This window comes from Hypanus sabinus, chromosome 21 (assembly GCF_030144855.1).
Source record: "Hypanus sabinus isolate sHypSab1 chromosome 21, sHypSab1.hap1, whole genome shotgun sequence".
In the NCBI taxonomy this organism is placed as follows: Eukaryota; Metazoa; Chordata; class Chondrichthyes; order Myliobatiformes; family Dasyatidae; genus Hypanus; species Hypanus sabinus.
Genome location: NC_082726.1, coordinates 59,374,618 through 59,395,642, shown reverse-complemented (window position 1 = coordinate 59,395,642; position 21,025 = coordinate 59,374,618). Strand labels below are relative to the sequence as shown.

Below are 21,025 nucleotides of genomic sequence, written 5' to 3'. Positions count from 1 at the left end.
AATTCATTGACACAGTGGGCTATGAAGGCCAAGCCACTGGGTGTTTTAAAGTAGAGATTAATAAATTCTTGATTGATAAGGGGGAGAAGGTGGGACAATCGCAATAGAATCAGGGCATGTTTCCACAAATTCACCTAACCAGCCTCATCTACCATCAAAAACCCAAGGCAATAAGTAACAATGAAATCTAACTGTAAAATTCCTCTTCCACTTACTTAGTGGGCACAAATGAAGAGGCTGCTTTGGGCATGAGAGGTGGCACTTTTCCACAAGGTAATTTGTGTCCCAGCCAGATACACTGAGCAGCAATCACATCAACAGATTCAAGACTAGTTTTGTCACATGTACATCAAAGCATACAGTGAAATGTTGTTTGCATCAATGACCACCAGAGTCTGAATATTTGCTGTAGACTGCCTGCAATGTCATCATGCTTGCAGTGCTACCAGAGCATGCCCACGACTTATTAGCCCTAAGCTGTACACCTTTGGAAAGAGCACCTGCAGAAACCCCACACGTCCACAGGGAGAATGTAGAAACTCCTTACAAAGAGCAACAGGAACTGAGCCCCTGTGCTCATGCGATTCCCAGATGGAAGGGTGCTGCTTGGACATACCAAAACAACTGGAAGTTAAGAAATGACACTAGAGTAAGTCAACGTCTTCTGGGAAGTGGATGAGATGGGGAGAATCACTAGAGGCATTGAAGCCAAGACAGTTATATCAACCATTCAGTAATGAGAGCGTAATGATGCTGTATATAGATATGGTGGACCCAATTGATGACAGGTAGCTGAATCAATTGATATATTCCTGACTAGCTATCTTATTCAAGTCCAACAGGACATGACTATGCACACATCATTTAGTCAAACATTCACATTCAGGTGGAGTTTGGGTTTGATTTATTTAGTCAGTGCTAACTGGATTCTTGATCAGACAACAAACTAGTGATTTTACACAGAATGGGGAAGAGGAACACAAAAGATTCTGCAGATGCCAGAAATCTGGAGCAACACACAGAAAATGCTGGAGGAATTCAACAGGTCAGACAGCGATGATGGAAAGGAATGAACAGTCGATAGTTCAGGAATGGTATGAAAGCAGGAAGAGCTGGAAAGCTTATGGAAAGGACAATTATTGGCAGGGAACATTCAGCTCAAGGAATCTTCCTCCCATCATAAACTGTGAGCTGAGAATGCATTCCTGACTGTTCCACTCCAATCAGTTCCATTTGCAGCTCTTCAGCACATGCAACAAGCCCATGACAGTCGTCACAGTGGCCACAGAGACCAAGTCATTGGGTTTATTTAAAGTGGAAGTTGATAGGTTTTTGATTAGTAGGGGTGTCAAAGGCTACAGGGAGAAGAGAGAAGAACAGGGTTGAGAAGGATAATAAATCGTGCTCATTCCACTCTAATTGTTCATTATATTTTCCTGTGTACCTCTACCTTAAAAACAAAGAAACGCACCAGCACAGTGGATGTGAAATACAGATTGAATGAGATTGAATCATTGTGGGTAAAGAAATACTGCCCTATTTGACCAAACAAATTGGAAAAACTAGGATGTCAACACAGTAAAGTTCATGACACAAGGTGACCTTTAATGTTTGATACACTTACAATTGTTACAACACACAACGGCTCCATTGTTCTCAAACCTATCATCTTCACTGAATATCTGAGAATCTTACATGCTACAATTCTCCACGATCCCAAATGACAAATAGTCCCGTGAAGGGAGGAAAAAGAAGAATCCAAGGCAGCTTACCAAACTGCTGTGCAACATGGCACAATCCCAGGTCCCCACATGGAAGCAATTGTTGGGTGTCTACTAGAAAACTTAGTTGTCAGGGACCTTACCTCTGGTGGCAACTCAGCAGTTAAATGGCAAGTTGACAAAGGCCAAACATGTCACTCAGAAGCTCATTGTCATAAGAAAAAAATCACATTTTCCAAAGCCATGCAACTTGTTCAGCATGGACTGAAGCGTAATACACACAGTAATGTTTAATAATTTGATGAAAAATAACTGATGTACATCTCCATTGGCAGAATACACAACATAAAAAGGCAGATCTGGAACTAAACTCTCAGTTGAGAAATACTCAGAATTGTAATTTAAAATCTATACATTTTCTATAAGAAAGCTGCTAGTAATTTTAAGTGCTGATTCAGGCTCCGTTTTTGTTTCGGGAGGGAGTAATAGAATTGTTAGAATTAGAGAAGCTTGAACAAGCTCCCCCTACTGGGAATAGCACTTAACAAATAGGACAGATAACAGCAAACTAAACATGTAACGTCTGACACATGCACAATTTGCTGCTGAAATAAAGCCAAAAGAATCACAGGGTCCAAACCTTCTAAAAGTTCGTGACAACCAGGTCAGGCAGCTGACGATGGCAGTGTCTCAACTTGCAACAGAGTTAAACTATGACCTATGACAGCAGCAGTAGATCTTATAAAATCAACAGGATTTTTTTTTATTAAACCAGTTATCTCAATCTTTTCCTTTGGATAAAGATACCCAGGACTCACACTAAGGCCATCTACTTACCAATGTAGTATTTACCCTACAATTATATTTCCTTTTAACACACACCAGTCTTTGGAGTTAACTACTCTGCCATGGACTCCCAGTTCTTTGCTTCTTGTAGCAGCTCCACAGGCTCCAGCCAACCAAGCTAAGGGGCTCCTCCGGCGAAAATGAGTTCCAGCGCAGCCTGGATGTCTCCTCCGGTTGCCTGCAGCGCGCGAAGGCTCAGCTCAGTATCCTGGATCCCCATGTCCCTCAGCTGCTGAAGCTGGGGCTGCCACTGGTTCTGCGGGAGGCAAACAGGCCATAGTCAGATAGTAGTCCCCCTCCAGCTCCCTTCCCCATCGACCAAATAAAACAGAACTTGACATTAACACCTTCAGCAACATACACACAATGCTGGCGGATTCAGTGGGTTAAGCAACATCTCCCCTTCCTCCTGCTCCTCTCCTCGCTTCTTTTTTTCAGCCTTTACTTCTTCCACCTATCCCCTCCCAGACTTGTTCATTCCTCACCCACCCACGTTACCCCTCACCTGGTCTCACCAATCACCTGCCAGTTTGTGCACTTCCCCCTCCCTTCACCTTCTGGATTCTGTCCCGTTCCTTTCCAGTAATGACGAATGGTCTTAGCCCTGTTTATTCCCCTCTCTAGATGCTGTCTGACTTACTGAGTTCCTCCACCAATCCGTGTGTGTTCAAGATTTTCAGCATCTGCAAAATCTGTTTAGCATATTTTTAGACACATCCCAAATGAGTTGTCACAGATCAGGTTGGGGTGTGTCTCAGGTTTTGCACTCAAGAACTGTTAACTGGAGGCACTGACCTGAAGTGCCGAGATGTTGGAGGCTTGTAGTGCCTGCTGCAGGGCCTGGCTGAATATGTCGTGACTGATAGGGGCAGCTGACGGTGCGCCTGAATTCATCACCGGAGACAGACTTGATGATGTGCCCTGTGGGGAGGGAAACACAGACCCAATTTGTTTAGAGAGATAACACAGAAACAGCCATTTCCTGTCCGAGCCTATGACACCCAATTACCCATGTGACCAATTAATCTACAAATCCACGTCTTTAGAATGAGGGAGGAGACTGGAGGAAGCCCAACGTGGTCACGGAGAGAACGTACAAACTCCTTACTGACAGTGGCAGGAAGGAACCTGGATCGCTGGCTTCGTAACAGCAATATGCTACTGTGACCTCTGGTAGTGACAGAGGACACAGCCAAGAAGGGTGGAAGCACGAGTGGGAAACGTTGACCTACCTGCGTCCCAGTTGTTGGGGTGACAGCGCTGCTCTCTGGCGTACTGGCCAAGGCCAGCGCAGTTGCCAGCTCACTCTGAGTAATGGGTCGAGGTCCCACAGAACCACTGTAGCCCAAAGTAGCAGGGCGAGAGCCGGAGGTGTTGCTTGAGGAAGCAGCAGGCCGGGACTGTGAAGAAAGCAGAAAAGGTTTTAATCACGGATGGCAAGAATACTCCTTCAAGAGTCAATTAGAAACCAATCTAGACTCTGTCTGGATGCATGATATGGCAACTGGCTGTGTTTGTGATTGCAAGAACAGCAGAGAGTTGTAGAGAAAGCTCAGCACATCACAGATCACAGGAACCAGCATCCTCTCGATGAACTGTTTATACCACTTCCTGCCTCAGCAAGGCACCAAGCATAATCAAAAACCCCATCTGGACATCAATTCTTCTCCCCTCTCCCATCAGGCAGAAGATACAAAAGCCTGAAAGCACATACCATCAGACTCGAGAACAGCTTCTATCCCACTCCTGTATGATAAATGTGGACTTTTGGCCTCACATCTGCCTTGTTAATGACCTTGCACTTTACTGTTTACCTGCACTACACTTTTTCAGTAGCTTTCATACTTTATTCTGCATTGTTATTGCTTTACCTTATTCTAGCTCAATGCACTGTGTGATGATTTGATCTTTATGAATTCTGCAAGGCAAGCTTTCCACTGCATTTTGGTGCACATGACAACAAAAAAAACAAAAGCAACACCAAGAGGGTGAATGCATGCAGGTGTTTTCCCTCTCACAAATGCAATGCTCCACAAATGCTGGAAATCCAGAGCAATACCCACACAAAATGCTGCAGGGACACAGCAGGTCAGGCAGCTTCTATGGAAATGAATAAACAGTCGACTGAAAAGGAAGGGGAAAGACGCCCGGATAAAAAGTGGGGGGAGAAGAAGGATAGCAAGAAAGTGATAGGTGAAGCCAGATGGGTGGGTGGGAAAGGAATCTGAGGAGAGTGGACCATGGGAGAATGTGAAGGAGGGCTGCTGGGAGAGCAATAGCCAGGTGAGATGAGGTAAGAGGCCAGCCTGGGTGGGAATAGAACTAGAGGTCATAAGTTTTGGGTGAAAGGTGAAATATTTAAGCGGAATCAGAGGTGAAACTTCACTCAGAGGGTGGTGCGAGAGTGGAATGAGCTGCCCGCGGAGATGGTAGATGCAGATTCAATTGTAACATTTAAGAAAGGTTTGGACAGGTACATGGCTGAGAGGGGGAAGTGGGTGGTTATGGTCTTCATGCAAATAGATGGGACTAGACAGAAGATCTGGTTGGCATGGACTACATGGGGCAAAGGGCTTGTTTCTGTCTCTGGTGCTCTATGTTTAACTATACATGTAAACATTGCTATATCACAGCCAGGATAATAGGTGTTATACAGGCTCCAATGCCTCATCATTTATATTACAAGGTGCCTTTCACAGTAGCAAATGAGAGGGAAGCTCACATTGGCCCTGTAGGGGTCATGCATCCTCCACTGTCAATGGGTAACATCCTCAGTGGATACAATAGAAACAAAATTCCATTTATACTACCAAGCACATTGGAGGACTCATGCATTTTGAGATACTGTTTAAACCCCCATAAATCAAGCAGCTACTTTGCACTAGTGAATTTTAAATAAGCCAAGAGGAAGTAGTTTTAAATAATTCAGAGGTTAGACCTCACAGAATAAAACATTTTCTTAAACTTAATTACTTAATAAGCACAGGAAAGGAATGTATAGCTGTAAACATAAGTATATGAATTGCTTAAGGCCATTTTCCATGTGTAATAAGAGGTTAGACACAGACAGACACAGGCACAGACACACACTCAATTTCTGTGACCAGTTGGCACTTTATTTACCTGCTGAAATTCATCCTCATCGTCAGACAGACCATCAAAGAGGAATCCCCCTGAAACAGGAACCAGGGGAGAGTAACAAATTAAACTCCTAACAGGACACTTGAATATGTGTGATTAGAACACAAAATAGTACAACACAGCAAAGCCCTTTGGCCCACAATGTTCTGATGACCTTTCAATCTACTGCACAATCAATCTTAACACTTCCCTCCCACACAGTCCTTTTTTCTTTCATCCATGAGCCTATCCAAGACTCTTAAGTGTCTCTGGTGTATCTGCCTTTACCACCACCCCTGGCAGTGCATTCCACACCCACCATTCCATGTTAATGGTGACACCCCCTATCACCCCCTCTAATCACCTTATAACTACGTCCTTCTGTATTTGCCTGTGCCACGTTGAAATAAAAGCACTGGCTGTCCATTCAATGTTTGCCTTTTCTCACACCTCTATCAAGTCACCTCTTAACCTCCTTCACTCCAAAGAGAAAAGGCCCAGCTTGCTCAACCTTTGCTTATTAGACAGGCTCTCTAATCCACATGGAATCTCCTCTGCACTCTCTCAAAAGCTTCCACATTCTTCCTATACAGAGATGGCCAAAGTTGTATACAATACTCCAAGTGTGACCTCACCGTATTCAGTGCCCTGATTGACGAAGGCCAGCACGCCAAACACCTTCTTCAGCATCCTATCTAACTGTGAAGCCACTCTGAGGGAACTATATACCTAGCTGCTAGGTTCCTCTGTTGTACAACACTCTCTAGGGCCCTGATATTCACTGTGAAAGTCCTACAACATTATCATCCAAATAGTTGAAATGATGACAAACAACCCAGAACCAATCCTTGCAACACAATATTGGTCACTGGTCTTCAATCTGAAAAACTCCCCTCCACTACCTCTCTCTGCCTCCTACCACCAAGCAAACGTATCTGGTCAGCCATGGGATCTCACTTTCCAGACAAGCCTATTGGGTGATTCTGTATGTATATAGTGCTTGACTCATAGCAAGATTAGCAGACTATAAGTCTGGCTGGTGTCTTGTCTTAAAGAATAACTGGAACGGGAAACATTGGGAGCTTGGATTAAACCAACTTGTGCAAATTAGCCTTGGTTAACAAGATGACTTATGGCATGGGGTACATTCTATCAACTGTGACCATGTCCAACCTGATCCATTCATCTCAATATCAGAAAAACTGCGCCCTTCATTGGCTGAGGGAAGCAAACCAAACACAATTAAAGCCCACTGAGATGAAGTACAGAATAACCATTTGGGGAATTAAGTACAATATGATAAAGTAGGCAAGTATTGTGCAACTGGCCAAAGTAGCAATCTTGATGTATTGCAATAACTGATTTTAGCAGAAATTGTTAGCAGAGGACAAGTAGAATTCTCAAAAAAAAGGAGAGAGGATATGAAAGAATCACATGGAAAATGGAAAGCCAGTTTTCCCCTTTCAGGCACTGACAGATCTGTTTGACTTCTGGTAACACAAGTTCTTTCCCCTTGTTACAAACCTTCTGCTATAGCAGAAAATGAGAAAATAAGTGTTGGAAGTCTTGTCACAAAACAGCAGTGGACCCAGGCCAACAGCAAATAGCGTTAACCCATTTGCTACTGTTTTATCCAGCCTGCCTGTCCAAAGAAGACTTGCTACTAAAATAATAAACAGCCCCTTCATCTATAAACTAACAGGTCATGATATGAAAAGGGGTCAATAAGTGAAATGACTGTGACTGGCCTTTTGTCCACTTTGTTTTCACAAATAACCATATAACAATCACAGCACGGAAACAGGCCATCTCGGCCCTCCTAGTCCGTGCCGAGCTCTTAATCTCACCTAGTCCCACCTACCTGCACTCAGCCCATAACCCTCCACTCCTTTCCTGTCCATATACCTATCCAATTTTACCTTAAATGACACAATTGAACTGACCTCTACTACTTCTACAGGAAGCTCATTCCACACAGCTATCGCTCTCTAAGAAATACCCCCTCGTGTTTCCCTTAAACTTCTGCCCCCTAACTCTCAAATCATGTCCTCTCGTTTGAATCTCCCCTACTATCAATGGAAACAGCCTATTCACGTCAACTCTATTCCTCTCAAAATTTTAAATACCTCGATCAAATCCCCCCTCAACCTTCTACGCTCCAATGAATAGAGACCTAACTTGTTCAACCTTTCTCTGTAACTTAAGTGCTGAAACCCAGGTAACATCCTAGTAAATCGTCTCTGCACTCTCTCTAATTTATTGATATCTTTCCTATAATTAGGTGACCAGAACTGTACACGCCTTACCAATGCCTTGTACAATTTTAACATTACATCCCAACTTCTGTACTCAATGCTCTGATTTATAAAGGCCAGCGTTCCAAAAGTCTTCTTCACCACCCTATCTACATGAGACTCCACCTTCAGGAAACTATGCACTGTTATTCCTAGATCTCTCTGTTCCCCTGCATTCCTCAATGCCCTACCATTTACCCTGTATGTTCTATTTGGATTATTCCTGCCAAAATGTAGAACCACACACTTCTCAGCATCAAACTCCATCTGCCAACGTTCAGCCCATTCTTCTAACCGGCATAAATCTCCCTGCAAGCTTTGAAAACCCACCTCATTATCCACAACACCTCCTACCTTAGTATCATCGGCATACTTACTAATCCAATTTACCACCCCATCATCCAGATCATTTATGTATATTACAAACAACATTGGGCCCAAAACAGATCCCTGAGGCACCCTGCTAGTCACTGGCCTCCATCCCGATAAACAATTATCCACCACTACTCTCTGGCATCTCCCATCTAGCCACTGTTGAATCCATTTTATTACTTCAGCATTAATACCTAACGACTGAACCTTCTTAACTAACCTTCCATGTGGAACTTTGTCAAAGGCCTTGCTGAAGTCCATATAGACTACATCCACTGCCTTACCCTTGTCAACATTCCTCGTAACTTCTTCAAAAAATTCAATAAGGTTTGAATTCAATAAAATTCAATAAATCTCTAGGAGCTCTGCATATCTTCACTTCTAGGCAGCTTCCATCCCCTACTTCGTACACTATAGGTTACCTTGGCTTCATTACTTAGACAGGAATCTCAAACTTTTGCTGACAAGGCATCTTGGATGAGTGTACCATGTGAAAATGCTGTGAGGTATATATATATTTTAAGCTTTTGAACAGCTATAGTCCTTACCTGGCACCTCACTGTACGAGCTAGATGGGATATTCCTGGAGTTGCCGCCAGCAGCTGGAGGAGGGGTAGTGCCGGTCACAGAGTGTAGGACCAGCACCATTGCATTGACCAGTGCAGGGTGTGAGAAAATTAACCTGATAGGGGAGACCACACACATGAAAATCAAAGCAGTTCCACATTAAGGCAACCCAATTTATTTCCTTTGTACAACATGCAAAGCCTCACACTCTGTGCTTGTCAGTCCAATCAATGTCTCCCAAGATACCAGAGAAGTGAAATCTTACTGGGCTGGTTCCTGTAATATTTGTCTTGATTTGGGACTCAGGTATACTTTGGTATGTGTAAGCTTGTATATTTTTCTGTGACCAAGTTGGTTTCCCCCTGGGCTGCTGTTTCCTTGTAGATAAAGGTACTGAGACTGGTTGTTGTCGAGACATTAAAGCACAGAGCAGGCCCATCAAGTCTGCGCTGGCCATTTTCTCTAATCCATTTTGTTCTCCCTACATTCCCAGAGTTCTGACAAAGGGGCTTAGCCAAAACCTTTACCATTCATTTTCCTCCACAGCTGCTGCCCAGCCCAGTGAGTTCCTCCAGCACCTTGTGTGCACTGAATTAGATTTCCAGCATCTGTAGTCACTCTTCTGTCTATGTTTTATTTATTCAGAGATACAGCATAGAACAGGCCCTACTGGGCCAGTGAGGCACATTCCCAGCAACCCACCTACTTCACCCTAGCCTAATCACAGGACAATTTACAATGACCAATTAACCCACTAACCAGTACATCTTTGGAATGTGAGAGAAAAGCCACATGTTCAGGGGATGACGTACAAACTCCTTACATACAGTGGTGGAATTGCACTCTGAACTCTGACACCCCACCCCAAGCTGTAATAGCATCGAGCCAACCTCTGCACTACCATGGCTCCCCTCCCATCAACTTTCTGAGCTCCTGCTGTCTATTTCCCACATTTTCTTTCCTAACAACCAGCTTTTTTTTTGCCATGGATTTCAATAGAAAGAAAATGGCTGGGTTTCAAGAAAAGTGCACTAAAAGTTATCCATAATGTAAATGGGCAGCAGGAGACTCAGGTAAAGCTTCTGAACAGTCCATTAATCCATAAACACTACTTTGTTATTCATTTGTTTCTACTAATTTATAATACAAAAACAAAATTACTACATTACTAATGCAAAACAACAAATTTCCCATCAAGTGAGTGATAATAAATCTGATTCTGAATCTGTAGTCTTGCATTTCTGGGCAACAGCTGAATTAAACCAAATGCAGCTTGAATCTAGGTTTAAAAAATCTAAATAAATGATCCATTAATTCAGTGAAGATCTCCCAAGGAATGCTCACCAATAGAGGTCAACAGACAAAATAGACAATCGGGCACTGGAAATTGAGCTCAGAAAATTAAAAATCAGCACTTACGTGTCCAGTAGGCTTGGGTCAGTGAAAAGCACAAATAGATCTTTGTCTTGAAGTACACCTGGTTCAAAAACAGACAAAAATTAACAAGGATCAAATAAAACCCAACGCTTAGACCTAGTTTAATAGGGTTTACTTTGCTGAAGTGTTGAAGTCTCCCCAAATCTCCACCTCAGTAGGTTTAAGAACCTTATTAATCACTTACAATTGTATAGTTACCCACTATCTACAATGCTTTCAAATGGGAACACGAGACCCTGCAGATTCTAGATATCCGAAGTGACACAGACAAAATGCCGGATGAATTCAGAATGTTTCTCTGATGCTATCCACTCTCTCCCCTTTCCCTGCACTCTTCTCATGCTCAGTCTACATTAGATACACATATCAGACTCAGGGTTACCATCACTCATGTATGTGATGATTTGTGGAAGCAGTACAGTGCAATACATAAAATTACTACAGTACTGTGCAAAAATACTAGGCACCCCAGCTACATACATGTGTCCAAGACTTTTGCACAGTACTGTACTTATTGTAACTTATAGCCTTTATTATGTATTGTACTGTACTGCTGCCACAGAACAACAAATTTCATGAAATATGATGGTGATATTAAACCTGATTATGATTCTGTCACAAACCCATGGAAGGACGCTGAAATGGGTCAAGTTTTCCCAAGCCCTGGTCAGGATTCCTTCCCCTATTTGCAATAAAGTAAGCTTATTATTTAACTGTTGCAATGATGCTTGAAGCATTTGCTGCATATAAATATTTGTCAATGCAACAAAAAAAAAATGCACTTCAATTAAAAAGTGCAGTTCACTGTAATGGCACCATAGTAGCGTAGCAGTTAGCGCAATGCTACTATTGTTCAGGGCACCAGGAGTTCAGAGCTCAATCTGATGCCATCTGTAAGGAGTTTGTACATGCTCCCCATGAATGTGTGGGTTTCCTTGGGGTGCTCTGGTTCCCTCCCACAGTCTAAAGATGTAGCTGTCAGCAGGTTCCAGGCAGCACAACTTTATCTACGGAGAGTCAACATTTCAGGCTGAGACCCATCATTAGGACACTTCTGTGTTCGAAAATAAATTAAAATAATGTGAAGGGATACTATCACTACAAGGTATAGATTTGTATGGTAAAGGTTACACAAGGGTCTGAGTAAGGATGGCAGCCACTACAACACCTCAGGTAGGAAATCTCAGTAACTCAGCTGGAAAAACAGAATCCAAAAACTGTATCTCACCTACAGAACAGAAAATGAAATCTGGGAACCCCCAGTTTGCAAACATCCAACTTATGGACGGTCCTTACAATGGGCAAAGTGTTTGGGACTGTCAGGCAGGATTTCCCCCACTGCTGCAGACAACTTCTGCCAGGTGAGTACAAGGCATTTCCACGTGCCTTCTCTCCCACACTGCCCCTTGCCTACATCCAGAGTAGACTCACTGAGACAGTGAAGCAGGCTGGCCCCCACTCTCACCTCACAGCTGCTTCTGTGATGCTCTCGCATGCACTGCTTTTGCTTTTAGAGATACAGCACGCTAACAGGCCCTGCTGGCCCAATGAGCCCACGGTGCCCTGTTAAACCCATGACAAAAGAATGAGGGGAGATTTGATAGAAGTATACAAAATTATAGGGGGTATAGATAGGGGAAACGCAAGCAGGCTTTTTCCACTGAGACTGTGAGAGACTAGAATTAGAGGTCATGGGTTAAGGGTGAAAGGTGAAATGTTAAAGGGGAACAGGAGGGGAAATTTCTTCACTCAAAGAGTGGTGAGTGTGGAACGTGCTGCCAGCAGAAATAGTGGATGCAGGCTCAATTTCAACATTTAAGAATAATTTGGACAAGTACATGGATGGGAGGGGTATACAGGGATATGGTCTAGGTGCAAATTGTTGGGATTGGCAGATTAATAGTTCTGCATTGACTAGATTGGCCAAAAGTCCTTCTTGTGTACTGTAGTGTTCCTTGAGTCTATGACCACAAAACAGATGAATAAATTAACACAGAAGTGTCCTAATGATGGGTCTCAGCCTGAAATGTTGACTGTTTATTCCCCTCCGTAGTGATGACCTTCTCCTGAAAGAAGTGTAGGGCATGTGACAGCAAATCCCATGGTACTGAACAAGGTGAAGGAACAAATCAGCATGGTGTGCGACTTGAGGCAACAGTAACACACGTGTACTTTGAACAATGACTCAGCATTGTTGCTTGAGAAAACAAGGATGAATATTCAAACTTACCTAAAGCAATGGGATCATTGCTGAGACCTGGTGTAGCAACAATAATCTGGTCCAGTGACTCCTTATTACCCAGCATCTTGAAAACCTGTAATTGAACCAATTCAGCTACTTTAAAGAAATTCTGCAGATGCTGGAAATCCAGAGTAACACACACAAAATGCTGGAGGAACTCAGTAGGTCAGGCAGCATCGATGGAAGGGAATAAACAGTTGAAGCTTTGACCAAGACCCTTCATCGGGACTGGAAGGGAAGGGGGAGAAGCCAGAACAAGGTCGTGGAGTGAGGGGAGGGAGTACAAGATGCAAGGTGATAGTCAGTGGAATTCAAAAGAATGGGGGTGAAGGGGTGGGGTCTCACTGAAACTTATCAAATGTTGAAAAGTCTCAATAGAGTGGGTGTGAAGAGGATGTTTCCTATGGCAGGGGACTGTAAGACCAGAGGGCACAGCCGCACAATAGAGGGACATTCATTTAGGGCAGAGATGAGGAGAAATTCATTAAGCCAGAGAGTAAATCTGCGGAATTCTTTGCCACAGGTAGCTGTGGAGGCCAAGTCATTGGGTATATATAAGACAGAGGTTGATATTGCTAAACTATCGTAAACTATTGCTTCAAGTGTTTGACCTTCCCAAATACACAGAACATAGAACTTTACAGCATAGTACAGCCCCTTCAGTACACAATATGCTGACCTTATAACCTACTCTAAGATCAATCTAATCCTTCCCTTCTACACAGCCCTCTATATTTCAAACATCCATGTACCTGTCTGAGAGTTTCTTAGATGTACCTAATGCATTTGCCTCGACCATCACCTCTGACAGGGCACATCCACCACTCCGTGTTAAAAAAACACTTAACTCTGACATCCCCTATACTTTCTCATAATCACCTTAAAATTATGTTCCCTCGTATTAGCCACTTCTGCCCCAGAAAAAAGTTGTTGTTTACACTCGATCTATGCTTCTCATCTTCCGTACACCTCAAGAAAGACACCTGTTTTCCTTCACTTCAAAGAGAAAAACAATAGCTCACTCAACCTATTCTTCCTATACATCTTCAAACTGAATCCCTCTCACCATTTTTGCACCTGCTTGCAAACAGCATAATGTACCCCTGCTATGAACATGATCAACTTTACAGTACCTGTAAACTTTTCATATCTGAAAGCAACAGGGAAAAAAGCCTTTGCTCCCAGCATTTTGCCGATGATACTAAGGTAGGAGGTGTTGTGGATAATGAGGTGGGTTTTCAAAGTTTGCAGGGAGATTTATGCCGGTTAGAAGAATGGGCTGAACGTTGGCAGATGGAGTTTAATGCTGAGCAGTGTGAGGTTCTACATTTTGGCAGGAATAATCCAAATAGAACATACAGGGTAAATGGTAGGGCATTGAGGAATGCAGAGGAACAGAGAGATCTAGGAATAACAGTGCATAGTTCCCTGAAGGTGGAGTCTCATGTAGATAGGGTGGTGAAGAAGGCTTTTGGAACGCTGGCCTTTATAAATCAAAGCATTGAGTACAGAAGTTGGGATGTAATGTTAAAATTGTACAAGGCATTGGTAAGGCCAAATTTGGAATATTGCGTGTAGTTCTGGTCACCGAATTATAGGAAAGATATCAATAAATTAGAGAGAGTGCAGAGACAATTTACTAGGATGTTACCTGGGTTTCAGCACTTAAGTTACAGAGAAAGGTTGAACAAGTTAGGTCTCTATTCATTGGAGCGTAGAAGGTTGAGGGGGGATTTGATCGAGGTATTTAAAATTTTGAGAGGGATAGAGTTGACGTGAATAGGCTGTTTCCATTGAGAGTAGGGGAGATTCAAACGAGAGGACATGATTTGAGAGTTAGGGGGCAGAAGTTTAAGGGAAACATGAGGGGGTATTTCTTTACTCAGAGTGGTAGCTGTGTGGAATGAGCTTCCTGTAGAAGTAGTACAGTTCAGTTGTGTCATTTAAGGTGAAATTGGATAGGTATATGGACAGGAAAGGAGTGGAGGGTTATGGGCTGAGTGCGGGTGGGTGGGACTAGGTGAGATTAAGAGTTCGTCACAGACTAGGAGGGCCGAGATGGCCTGTTTCCGTGCTGTGATTGTTATATGGTTATATGTTATATGATTTTCACTTACCGCCTCCCTGTAGGCAGGGCTGGCGTGAAGCGCTGCCTGGAGTACACGGAACTCACGTGCTGCCGCAGCCTGGTCCACGGGCTCTGTAAAGCAGCAACATAATAAATGTTTCTGGTGCTCCCGGAGCGGGCAAGGGTAAAACCAATTCACATCTTATCACAGTTCCCTTGATTTCCCTTCTTTTAACCCAAGTTACCTGGAATTCAACAGGGAATGACTTTTCTTGATTGATGCCAGTAATATTTCAAATATTTCTGATCAAAACGCATCGATTCCAAGCATTAGTTCTATTTCTTTCCACATAGGTGCCGCCTGATCGAGTACGTCTAGCATTTTGTTTTTATTTATTATTGAGCAAAATAGGCTCTTCTGTCCCTTTGAGCTGTGCCACCAAGCAATCCCCTGAATTTAGTCCAAGCCTAATCACGGGACAACTTACAATGACCAATTAACCTACCTAACCTATGTCTTTGGACTGTTGCAGAAAACCAGAGCACCCAAAGGAAACCCACGCCGTCATGGGGAGAATGTACAAACTTCTTATCGGCAGCAGTGGGAACTGAACCTGGATCGCCTGTACTGTAAAGTGTTGTGCTAGCCACTACGCTACTACACCAACCCTATTTAAAACATTTAAATGAGAGACAAATGAGGCTTACACTGAAACCAGAAATCTCTTCTTCTCCATCCAACTAGATTTTAAATTGGGATCCTCCGTTGGTTGAGGTCAACCATTGATGTTGCGTCCTAGATGTCTATATACACAAGCCAGGCACACAATGCAGAGAGCTCCTCCTCTCCATGCAATTGATAAATCCAAATGAACAGTAGAGTCCGATACAGTTTGGCACCAGCACATCACAGGTGTTACCAATCAGCATTGTACTCAACTTGGGTCTGACTGCCCCAGGGAGTCCAGCTCTGGGTTTTTTCCTCAGGGTTCACTCCCGAAGCCTTCCCTATGAGTGGGTATAACCACAGTTTACAATCGGAGTTTTCCTTTTCCTAGATGAGCTACCAACAGTGGCCGATGACCCCCATCTGCTCAAAGCAAATAGTTTTAAGGCACCAGTAACCAGCCTTCCCCCCTTCTCCTGTCAGTAGAAACGATTCAGTAGCTAAGCTACACCTGAAAGCCAGGAGATAGACTTGGGTATCAGAGGCCATTTGAGATGCATGCCATTGGTAGCATTTAATAAACAGGTAGTGCGAGCTTATCCCCACTGCTCCCCGCCCCCCGGCTATAACAACCTTATGGAAAGTTAAAGCTCAAAATACTCAATTAAAACCTCCTCCAATGTTTCTACACTACACAAGCTCCCGTCCCATCCTGTTAATCTCATCCTGGTATATTCTTGTTGCTCTTGTTGATCCATAAGACCATAAGATATAGGAGCAGAAGTAGGCCACTTGGCCCATCGAGTCTGCTCCGCCATTCAATCATGGGTTGAAACAATTCATCCAGTTATCTCCATTCCCTTGCTTTCAATCCATACCCTTCGAGGCCCTGGCTAATCAAGAATCTATCTATCTCTGCCTTAAATACACCCAATGACTTGGCCTCCACAGCCACTCATGGCAACAAATTCAACAGATTTCCCACCCTCTGACTCAAGTAATTTCTCTGCATCTCAGTTCTAAAAGGATGTCCTTCAATCCTGAAGTCGTGCCCTCTTGTCCTAGAATCCCCTACCATGGGAAATAACTTTGCCATAACTAATCTGGTCAGGCCTTTTAGCATTCTGAATGTTTATACGAGATTCACCCCCCCCCCACCCCCCTCATTCTCCTGAATTCCAGGGAATATAGCCCAAGAGCTGCCAGACATTCCTCATTGGTAACCCTTTCATTCCTGGAATCACTCTCGTGAATCTTCTCTGAACCCTCTCCAATGTCAGTATATCCTTTCTAAAATAAGGAGCCCAAAACTGCATGCAATACTCCAAGTGTGGTCTCACGAGTGCCTTATAGAACATCAACATCACATCCCTGCTCTTATACTCTATACCTCTAGAAATGAATGCCAACATTGCAGTCACCTCCTTCACAACCGACTCAACCTGGAGGTCAACCTTTAGGGCATCTTGCACAAGGACCCCAAAGTCCTTTTGCATTTCTGCATTTTGAATTCTCTCCTCATCGAAATAATAGTCTGCCAGTTTATTTCTTCCATCAAAGTACATGACCATACACTTTCCAACATTGTATTTCATTTGCTACTTCTTTGCCCATCCCTCTAAACTATCTAAGTCTCTCCGTTTCCTCAACAGTACCCGCTCCTCCACCCTCAGACTATTAAGCTTCCGGAGCACCTTCTCAATCCCGATTTTCACTGCACAAACTTCACTTCCTTGACACTCTTGAATGTCCAGTATACTGCAGACGTCTTCCACTGTGGAGGCTGATGCAAAATATGCATTCAGTTCCTCTGCCATCTCTGCATATCTCATTACAATATCTCCAGCATCATTTTGTACAGGTCCTATATCTATCCTTGACTCTCTTTTACCCTTTATATATGTAACATGCAAGTATATTTAAAAAGGCTTTTAGTTTCTTCTTTGATATTAGTCACCAGCTTCTTCTCATAGTTCATCTTTTCCTTCTGAATGACCTTCTTAGTTTCCTTCTACAAGTTTTTAAAAGCTTCTCAATCCTCTATCTTCCCACTAGCTCTGGCTTCCTTGTAAGCCCATCTTTTGCTTTTATTTTGGCTCTGACTTCACTTGTCAGCCATGGTAGTGTCCTTCTTCCATTTGAAAATTTCTTCTTATTTGGAATATATCTTTCTTGCACTTCCCTCATTTTTTTTGCAGAAACTCCAGCCATTGCAGCTCTGCTCTCTATCCTGCAAATGTCCTTTTCCAATCAACTTCGGCCAGTTCCCTTCTCATGGCATTGTAATTTCCTTTATTCCACTGAAATACCGACACATTGGATTTTACTTTTTCTCTCTCAGATTTCAATGTGAACTCAATCATATTGTGATCACTGCTCGCTCAGGGTTCCTTAACCTTAAGCTCTCTTATCACCTCCAGATCTCTGCACAACACCCAATCCAGCACAGCCGATTCCCTAGTGGGCTCAACAAGTTGCTCTACTAAGATATCCCTCAGACATTCTACAAATTCTCTCTCGAGATTCAGTACTGACCTGGTTTTCCAATCCATTTTCATGTTAAAGTCCCCAACAATTATTGTGACATTGCCTTTCTGACACCTTTTCTATCTCCTGCTGTAACTTGTATCCACGTCCCGGCTCCTGTTTGGAGGCCTGTATACAACTGCCATTAGGGTCCTTTTACCCTTGCCATTTCTTAACTCAACCCATAGAGACTCTACATCTTCCAATCCTATGTCATCTCTTTCCAATGATTTAATATTATTTCTTATTCACAGAGCCACACCACCCTCTCTGCCTACTAACCTATCTTTCTGATGTACCTTATATCCTTGGACGTTCAGCTCCCAATGGCAGCCATCCTTTAGCCAAGGTTCGGAGATGGCCACAACATCACATTTGCCAATCTGTAGCTGAATTTCAAGATCGTCCATTTTATTCCTTATGCTGCATGCATTCAAATAACAACACTCTAAAGTCCAGTATTTGTTCCTTTCTGTTTTAACTGCACCATGCCTCTATTGCCCTGTAACTCAGAAACATAGAAAACCTACAGCACAATACAGGCCCTTCGGCCTACAAAGTTGTGCCGAACATGTCCCTACCTTAGAAATTACTAGGGTTACCCATAGCCCTCTAATTTTCTAAAGACTCTTAAAAGACCCTATCATATCCACCTCCACCACTGTTGCCGGCAACCCATTCCACGCACTCACCACTCTCTGCGTAAAAACTTACCCCTGACATCTCCTACCTACTCCCCAGCACCTTAAACCTGTGCCCTCTTGTGGCAGCCATTTCAGCCCTGGAAAAAAGCCTCTGACTATCCACATGATCAATGCCTCTCATCATCTTATACACCTCTATCAGGTCACCTTTCATCCTCCGTTGCTCCAAGGAGAAAAGGCCGAGTTCACTCAACCTGTTTTCATAAGACATGCTCCCCAATCCAGGCAACGTCCTTGTAAACCTCCTCTGCACCCTTTCTATGGTTTCCACATCCTTCCTGTAGTGAGGCGACCAGAACTGAGCACAGTACTCCAAGTGAGGTCTGACCAGGGTCCTATGCAGCTGCAACATTACCCCTTGGCTCCTAAATTCAATTCCATGATTGATGAAGGCCAATAAACCGTATGCATTCTTAACCACAGAGTCAACCTGCGCAGCAGCTTTGAGTGTCCTATGGACTCGGACCCCAAGATCCCCCGATACTCCACACTGCCAAGAGTTTTACCATTAATACTATATTCTGCCATTATATTCGACCTACCAAAATGAACCACCTCACACTTATCTGGGTTGAACTCCATCTACCACTTCTCAGCCCAGTTTTGCATCCTATCAATGTCCCACTGTAACCTCTGACAGCCCTCCACATTATCCACAACACCCCCAACCTTTGTGTCATCAACAAACTTACTAACCCATCCCTCCACTTCCTCATCCAGGTCATTTATAAATACCACGAAGAGAAGGGGTTCCAGAACAGATCCCCAGGGCACTGCACTGGTGACTGACCTCCATGCAGAATGCCACTGGCTGTGATTATGCCTCATCTCCTGCCTGTTCTTTCTATAATCTCTGTTGCACACTATCTTGGATTTACTTCTGATCGAACTTAACCTAAATCTATCTATCCCGGGAGATACAGCTGGGCGACTACTGCAGCTTGTAGTTCCAAGTTTTTCTAGTTTAAAAAAAAAAGTATATTTTTATTTTCCTAATGAATTAATAGTCTAATAACTCATAAACCACTAGTAATATTTCAAACCAGGTTTCTCTTCTGGCTCCGGCCAGGACTTCTTCAGAACGTGGATAGTGGAGCCGGCTTGAATCCCATAGAAATCCAGCGTCTGTTCATCTTTCAGTTTCCGCCCGCAGTACACCAGTTCTGCAACATCAATCGGTTCACCGTATCAGTAAACAGTTCACCTCCCCCCAGCTCTCCCTCCCTTCCCCTGCCCCGGGCAGTACCGCCCTCAGTCGCCGGCTTTTCGCTTTACCGATCAGCCCGGGGGCCGGCGCAGCTCCGGGTAGCTTGTCGGAGATCAGCTCCTTGAGGGCGGAGATGCGGAGGCCACCGCCGAGCCCCGGCGGAGGCTCCTCGGGCAACGGCAGCACCACCCTGGGGGCCCGCGGCTGCTCAGCCAATTTCACAGCGATACTGTCGGGGCGCATCCTCCTGGACAGTCCGAGGCTCCGGAGTAGTCAGCAGGCCTCACTGTTGCCGGGAGACACGGCCCGGAAACTAAACTGTTGTTCTCGTCGCCGCACAGGAAATTACCTCAGCGCTTCCAGAGAAAAATAGGAGTTAAAAGGGTAAATAAAAATAAGCAAAAAAGAAACACGCAAGTGATGATTATCGGGAGCATTGGCGCATTTGTTTCTTCTTTTAATTTTTATTTCATTTATTTAAACAAATAGACTTAAGGAGTGGCAACAGACACAAAAATGCTGGAGGAACTCAGCAGGCCAAGCAGCATGAATGGTTAAAAGTACAGTCGACAATTCAGGCCGAGACCATTCCGCAGATCTGGCTTTTTTGTCACCTGTGTATGTCACACTCAGGACTGCATGGCCAGATTCTTCTCCAATTCCAACCACAAGTTTGAGAAAGTGCAGTGCGGGTAGATAAGTTAGGTGCAAGGTCTATGATGAGAGACTGAAAGAGATGACACACAGGCAAAGCTTTTCACAGCTTGCTTTCTGTTTAAATAAGACTCAGAATGGATGGCACTTTAATGCAGCAGGTAGTTTAACTAGAACTGGAATTGGTTTATTATTGTAAGATGTACCATGTTACAGTGAAAAGCTTAGCTTTGTTTGCAAGTCATCCAGACAGATCATTTCAACTGTATGCTTGGAATCAGTATATTATCACATGTACTGACATCTTCTATACTGTGCCTGCAGGTAATTTCAGTGTAGAAGTTATTGAGGTAGTGCAAGATAAAATGATAACTGCAGAACAATGTATCTATCCCCTTATTCCTCCTGATGGTTACCTGTGCCCTGCGCCTTGGGTGTAATTAATTCCCAGTATGTCCTGTCTATCAACCCCTCAGCCTCCTGAATAGTCCAGAGTTCATCTAGTTCCAGTTCCTACTCCATTTATATTAGTGTCATGAGTATAAATGCCATTACAATGAGCTTTTTGCAGCAGCACATTAAGAGGAAGCATACAGGAGC

At 43.6% G+C, this 21,025-nt stretch overlaps 1 protein-coding gene across 1 annotated transcript; it reads right to left on the bottom strand.

The window, feature by feature from the left end:
• Positions 1–1,584: 1,584 nt before the first annotated feature.
• Positions 1,585–20,111, bottom strand: ubl7a (ubiquitin-like 7a (bone marrow stromal cell-derived)). Its single transcript, XM_059946663.1, has 10 exons — positions 19,840–20,111; positions 19,608–19,727; positions 14,717–14,799; positions 12,588–12,672; positions 10,340–10,397; positions 8,902–9,035; positions 5,691–5,740; positions 3,800–3,967; positions 3,363–3,488; positions 1,585–2,823 (listed from the first exon to the last, which is right to left on the bottom strand). Exons 1-10 carry the CDS (start codon positions 20,012–20,014, stop codon positions 2,686–2,688), a joined length of 1,137 nt encoding a protein of 378 aa, XP_059802646.1. The 5' UTR covers positions 20,015–20,111; the 3' UTR covers positions 1,585–2,685.
• Positions 20,112–21,025: the final 914 nt, after the last annotated feature.

Bases quoted from the DNA above. Each gene is read 5' to 3' on its own strand.
- ubl7a (XM_059946663.1), bottom strand. From the start codon at position 20,014: ATGCGCCCCGACAGTATCGCTGTGAAATTGGCTGAGCAGCCGCGGGCC. The intron at 10,398-12,587 runs GTAAGTTTGAAT...TTTTTGAACCAG, and splicing joins CAATGATCCCATTGCTTTAG to GTGTACTTCAAGACAAAGAT. The intron at 9,036-10,339 runs GTAAGTGCTGAT...CTCCCCTATCAG, and splicing joins GACCCAAGCCTACTGGACAC to GTTAATTTTCTCACACCCTG.